The sequence below is a fragment of the Schistocerca gregaria genome, chromosome 5 (genome assembly GCF_023897955.1).
Source record: "Schistocerca gregaria isolate iqSchGreg1 chromosome 5, iqSchGreg1.2, whole genome shotgun sequence".
NCBI lineage: Eukaryota > Metazoa > Arthropoda > Insecta > Orthoptera > Acrididae > Schistocerca > Schistocerca gregaria.
In genome coordinates, this window is record NC_064924.1 from 370,018,591 (window position 1) to 370,025,047 (window position 6,457).

The window sequence follows — 6,457 nt, forward strand, 5'->3', positions numbered from 1 at the left end:
TGGGTGCAGTGGATGTCCGCCGTCTCGACATGTTGCACTGGAAGTGCAGTGGGAAGACATGTCCCCTGTAAACGCACCCAGTGAAATGAACACCCTGCCGTTCTAAACTGGCACGGAGCTTGTAGTCAGACTGCAAGAGGAGATCGCGATGGAAAATGATCCCCTAGACCATGTTGAGGCTTTTATGGGGAGTGATGGAAACAGGAATGTCAGCCAGCTTGGCACAGGATAGTAACGCTCAGGATTGGGCTGGGGATGCTGTCTGAATCAAGACTGCTACTTTTCCCATCTTTGACAGCGCTGTCACTTCTCCAAACTTATCCTCAAAGTTTTCAACGAAAAATTGAGACTTTGTAGTTAGAAAGAAGTCTCATCAGTTCCGCTACAGACTAAAAACCGATGCGAATATGGCTCTCTCCGTTCTGTAGCCCTGAGTTCGTCCCATGGTGTAGCGTGGGCGCCACCAAGCCACAGCAAAGACCAACTGGCTTGATGGCCGTTTCTGGGAGTCCTGATGCCCTAAGAAGACAGGCATCTACCATTGGCATATTTGGGGAGTTTATAGCTCAGGCATCGGCAGTGCGATCCCTGTATTGTGAGAGGGCTACCAACAAATTGGTACATGACGGCCCCACCACAACGGAGAGCTTGATATTGGGTGCAGAGAAATCCATTATTGTCATGGGGGCGAGACAGATGAACGTATCCGAGTCCACACAGACGGTGAATCGGAGTCCGCACCTACACTGACCGCCCGCGCTCAGGACTGCGATTTGCGGCAGCAATTTCGCCGCGTCGCGCCTGCGAAGACCATGGCCCGTTTCTCTGGTAAGGGGCACTAGATGTCGCAGTGCTCTATGATTCGTCTACGATGACGTTATAGCTCCACCCCTTATTGCCGGCGCTTTCTCAGAGAGCCATTACATATTTTCGCGAGCCCCTGCAGCAACACGTCGGCAAGCACATGAAGAAAACTAACAGCTCTCTCTTTGAAATATTGTGCAGCTTTCACTGTATCCAATGTGACTCCCTGATCCAATGAAGGAGTTATTACGTTGGGAAAGTTTCAAACAGCGTATCCGATTCTTGAACATTTAGCTGCACTGTAATGCCCTCATGCATGATGGCTGTACTAAATTAAGACATTATCACATGGGACTGGACTACAAACAAACCATGTGTCGGACTGTACAGTTCGTCTACAGAACTGACCTCTTTATGTACTTTGTAATGCTGGTTACATTTTTCAGTAGGATTTCCGAAATTAGTGTTTTAAGTTAAGACCAGTTCTGGTCAACATTCTGCAAAGCACCTTCCTATTGTTACACATGTCTAAGAAATACTCCCGGCAGTTACTGTCATTCATTAGCAATATTTGATAATCTGTGATGTCTTCTACTCCACTGTAGTACATAGGGCGCGCACTATCTCTGACGCAGAAAGTCTACCCCAGGAATTGGAACATCATAGAACTGTATTTCGAAAAAATGGGTACTCAGAGTGGCAGATTCAACGTGCTCTCCGCCCAACCACTGCAGCACAACCTGTTGAGATGGGTGTAGTCACGAGGGAGGAGGTAGGCACTGCATTTATTCCATACACAGGCGCACTCTCGGGGAAAATCGCCCGCATTCTGAAGAAACACCGTGTCAGAACTGTGTTTTGTCCTCCGAATAAAACTCGTGCACTGGTGGGGGGCGCCAAAGATGACTTCGGTTTGAGGAAGGCCGGCGTGTACCGGATTCCGTGTCAATGTGGCAAGTCGTACATTGGTCAGACGATGCTTATCGTCGAGGATCGATGCCGTGAACACCAGAGGCACACTCGACTGATGTATCCGAGCAAGTCGGCGGTCGCTGAACATTGTTTGTCGGAAAATCACGCTATGGAGTATGACCGCACGACGATTCTGGTACAGACGTCGAGATACTGGGACAGCGTTGTTAGAGAGGCCATCGAAATTCGCACCAATGGCGACCTCATAAACCGTGATTGTGGCTATAATCTTAGCAAGGCTTGGGAACCAGCGATTGGGTAAATCAAGAGTAAATCGAGCAAACGCATAGTTGTGACGACCACGGCGGACAGAGCCATCACACCGACGTCATCTCAGACGCCGTCGCAATCTGTTCCACCGCGCGACCGTGGCGCGGGGCGCGGACGGCGGAGGGTATTTAAATTGGCCGCCGCCGCAACCGAACCCCAAAAGGGCAGACGAGTCGCTGAGATGTGCAGCCGCGAGAAGAATGTACCTGCGCTTACTAGCGACGCGAAGGGTGTGGCAAATCGCCGTCCGGCCGCGCTTGCGCCGTCGGCGGCCCCATCTGGCCCCCCACTTATGACGACCAGTGCTATGGTTATGGATTTGGTGGACACAGCTCCGGAAACTTTGAAGACAGCGCTGTCTGTTCCGCTCCCCGATTCTGAAGATGAGAGCTCCACCGCCCCTCAGCCACGCGGACGAAGTGGGAAACAGAAGAGGAGGGCAACAGCCGCGACGTCCGCTGTTCGCAGCTCGCCGATCGAGAAGAGGGCCAAGCAAGATTTCGCCCCTGACGCTGATGGTTTTGTCCCGGCCCGGCGCACTGCAAGACGCATGCAATCATTGACGACGCTTCCAACTGCCGTCGCCAATTCATTCGACGCGCTCGCTGACGCGCCGGTCCAGCTGCCGCGCGATCCTGCGCCAAAGAAAGACTCCCATCTCCCGCCAGTGGTCCTCCAGTTTAGGCCGCCCTATGGGGAACTGCAGAAGTTGTTGCGCAGCTGGACAACGGCCGTGTATACTGTGAAGCCTGCCGGACGAGACCTGTACAGGGTCACACTCCGCACTGCTGACGACTATCGCCGGGTCACTCAGGAGGCGTCAGAGCGTGGTATCCCGTTCTGTACCCACGCTTCCGCACCTGACAAAGTCTTGAAGATTGTCATCCGGGACCTCCCATTCAACATGGAAGCCGATCACCTGCATCGCGAACTCGCTGACCTGGGCTTCTACATACGGGCAGTCGTGAAGATGAAGTCGCCTAAATCGCGCGATGATATGCCGCTCTTCCTGGTCGTCTGCTCCGACACCGTGGAGAACCGCAAACTATACCAACTGACGCGGGTCGCCGACGTTCCGGTTCAGACCGAAGATCTTCGCTCCAGGAGAGGCCCTGTGCAGTGCTTTCGCTGCCAGGGGATCAAACACGTCGCGCGCCACTGCTCTATGCCGGACAGATGTGTTAAATGCGCCGGCGCCCACGCAGGAAGTGCGTGCCCCCGTCCGCCCACTGAGAAGCCGACTTGTGCTCTCTGTGGCGGTGCTCACGTGGCCAGCTATCGTGGGTGCGAGGTGTGGAAGCGTGCCATCGCTCGCCAACGTGGCCAAACACCAGCGCCACATCCGAAGAAGCCAGCAACGAGACGGCCCGGCGTCTCTTTCGCGGCGGCAACGTCAGGGGCGCCCTCCGCCGTCCTGGCTGCGTCGGCTGCTCCTGCTCCTGCCGCGTCCGATGCCGCGCCGATACCTGAGGCTCCTGCGCTTCCACCTCAGCTGCTAGTGGCGGACCCGGGTACTGCCTCTCCCGGGCCGTCGGCCAGATCGCGCCCCGCCAATCGCCTGCGCGGGGGTCGGCGCCCCGTGGGTACCCAGCGCTCAGCACCGTCAGTCGAGCAGCCCCAGGTGGACTCTCACAGCGAGTCAGCCACGCCTCCCCCTTCCAGCGACGGGGCCGCGCCGGCTGCCTCCACCGCTGATCTGGCCAACCTCGTCGCGCAGCTCACTGCCTGGGTGACCAGTGCTACGAAACTGATTGAAGCCCTGTCGCAGCAACTCACCGCTGCAGTGCCGCTGGCCTCTTCGGCCCCGAACGCTGTCAACACTCACCAGCTGCACCATGGGCAGCGTTAGAACGCTCACGGTCGTCGCGTGGAATGCCAACGGCGTCCGCACTCAAGCTGGTGAACTTCGCCAATTTCTTCGAGATGAAGCCGTCGACGTCTGCCTTATCAACGAAACCCACCTGAAGCCTGGGATCGACGTCAGGGCGGCCAACTACTCCAGCTATCGAACCGATCGACTGACGGCGGGTGGTGGGACAGCCATTTACGTCCGCAATGGCATTCGTCATCACGTGATACACCTTCCACCACTGGCAACCCTGGAGGCCACTGGTGTCGTCGTTCACACCTCGGCGGGCGCCATCACGTTCGTCGCTGCCTATCGGCCGCCGTATCGTCCACTGGACCCTGCTGACGTCGATGCTCTGCTCTCCTTGAGGGGGCAGGTGTTCGTCGCCGGGGACTTCAATAGTAAACATGTCTCCTGGAACTCCAGGATCACCAATGCCGCTGGCCGCTGCCTGCTCCGGGTAGCAAAACGCCACCATGCGCTTGTGGTGGGGCCGTACGATCCGACAATCTTCCCTGCCCGTGGCCTCCCGGATATCATCGACATCGCAGTCGTCAATGGCATCCCTCATCAGATCACCGCCACGACGAGGACTGCTCTGTCTTCTGATCATGTCCCAGTGGTTTTCGATATCGACTTAGACGCCATGCAACAGCCCAGGCGAGGCATCTCACTTGCTGGCATCGACTGGGGCAGGTTTCAAACAGCCGTGACGGACTCACTCGCCGCCGCGCCGCCCCCTGCAGCAACTGGTGCGGACGCAGCACTTCTGCACTTTGCGGCAACCACGATCGACGCTGCCAACATAGCAACGCCGTCCCAACCTCGAACTCCGCCTGACTACTCCCGCCAGCTGCCGCCGGACATCCTTGCGGCCATCACTGAGAAGAACCGGGTCTACGGGGAGTGGCAGCGGACAAGAAATGCCGACACGAAGCGCCTCCTTAACAGGATGCGGCGGGATATCCGGGTCGCCATTGACAACCATCGCAATCGCCACTGGAATAACAAGGTCGCCACCCTCTGTCTTGACGACGGCACGGCCTGGCAGACGACGAAGCGTTTCCTACGCCGCACGCAACGTATCCCTCCACTGCTGGTCAATGGTCAGGCTGTCTGCGAACCAGCTGCGAAGGCTGATGCCCTCGCAGACGTCTTTGAGGCTGCGTTTACGCCGATCGAAGACCCGACCGACGCTGTCCACGAAGACCTGGTTGCTGACCGGCTCCCACGCTACTTGGAGGCACGCAAAGACGATGACGTCATTGAAGAGACGACGGCGGAGGAGGTGTCGTCCATCCTGCGTGCCCTGAACCCCAGGAAAGCTGCGGGCCCAGACGAGGTTTCCAACGCCCTACTCCAGAAGTTGCCGCCGGTGGCTGTCACTCATCTCGCCGCCGTCTTTAATGTAATCCTCCGGTCCTGCAGTTTTCCGCAGTCCTGGAAGCATGCAGAGATCGTGGCGATTCCGAAGATGGGGAAGGATCTGCGTCAGCCCGCGAACTACAGACCTATTAGTTTACTGCCGGCCGTCTCCAAGGTCTTTGAAAGGGTGTACATCAGGCGGCTGCAGCGCCACGTTGACGAGGAAGGCCTCCTGCCCGAAGAGCAGTTCGGCTTTCGCAGGGGCCACTCGGCAGTTCACCAACTCCTACGGCTAGTGGAAGATGCGTTCGTCGCCCTCGAGCAGCGCGAGTTCTTCGGCGCGGTGTTTCTGGACGTGTCGCATGCTTTCGACAGTGTGTGGCACCGCGGCCTCTTGTTCAAACTTTTTGAACTTGGGGTCCCGACGTCGCACGTCCGTCTCATCCATTCCTATCTTGCCGGTAGGACCTTCCAAATGGTTCAAATGGCTCTGAGCACTATGGGACTCAACTGCTGTGGTCATTAGTCCCCTAGAACTTAGAACTAATTAAACCTAACTAACCTAAGGACATCACACACATCCATGCCCTAGGCAGGATTCGAACCTGCGACCGTAGCAGTCCCACGGTTCCGGACTGCGCGCCTAGAACCGCGAGACCACCGCGGCCGGCTAGGACCTTCCATGTGCGGGCCGCGCATGGCTTGTCCTCCGTCCGCCGCATCAACGCCGGTGTGCCACAGGGCTCGGTCTTGGGACCACTCCTGTATTCGCTGTACACTTCTGATGCGCCGAAGATCGACCGTGTGCGGCTCGCCCTGTACGCGGAGCCTCAATGCCGCCGTCATGCGCCGCCGTCTGCAGCTCGCTGTTGACACCCTGGCAACCTGGGCCGTCAAGTGGCGTCTAAAATTCAATGGGGCCAAGACACAGTTCCTGATCGTCACCAGGCGACTCGTTCCTGCGGGTCTGCAACCGCTCACCGTCGGTGTCAGCCCTGTCCCGTGGCGTCCCACGGCGCATTACGTCGGCGTCACCATCGACCGCCGGCTCACGTGGGTTCCGCACATCCGCGAAGTGAAGGCCAAAGTGCGGAACCGGCTTCGCGTCCTGTACCCGGTGCTGAATCCCGGCTCCCGACTACCACCGCGTCTGGGCATCACTCTCTACAAGGCGCTGCTCCGCCCTGTAATCCAATA

At 57.6% G+C, this 6,457-nt stretch overlaps 1 protein-coding gene across 1 annotated transcript; it reads left to right on the forward strand.

Moving 5' to 3' along the window:
* The first annotated feature begins 2,227 nt into the window (after positions 1–2,227).
* LOC126273345 (nucleolar protein dao-5-like) lies at positions 2,228–3,895 on the forward strand. The gene is made up of 2 exons (XM_049976892.1): positions 2,228–2,876; positions 3,252–3,895. Exons 1-2 carry the CDS (start codon positions 2,228–2,230, stop codon positions 3,893–3,895), a joined length of 1,293 nt encoding a protein of 430 aa, XP_049832849.1.
* The last annotated feature ends 2,562 nt before the right edge of the window (positions 3,896–6,457 follow it).

What these genes read in the sequence shown, in the direction of transcription:
- LOC126273345 (XM_049976892.1), top strand. Translation starts at nt 2,228, where the DNA reads ATGTGCAGCCGCGAGAAGAATGTACCTGCGCTTACTAGCGACGCGAAG. An exon ending in TCAGGAGGCGTCAGAGCGTG is followed by an intron (nt 2,877 to 3,251) that starts GTATCCCGTTCT and finishes GCGCCCACGCAG; the next exon opens with GAAGTGCGTGCCCCCGTCCG.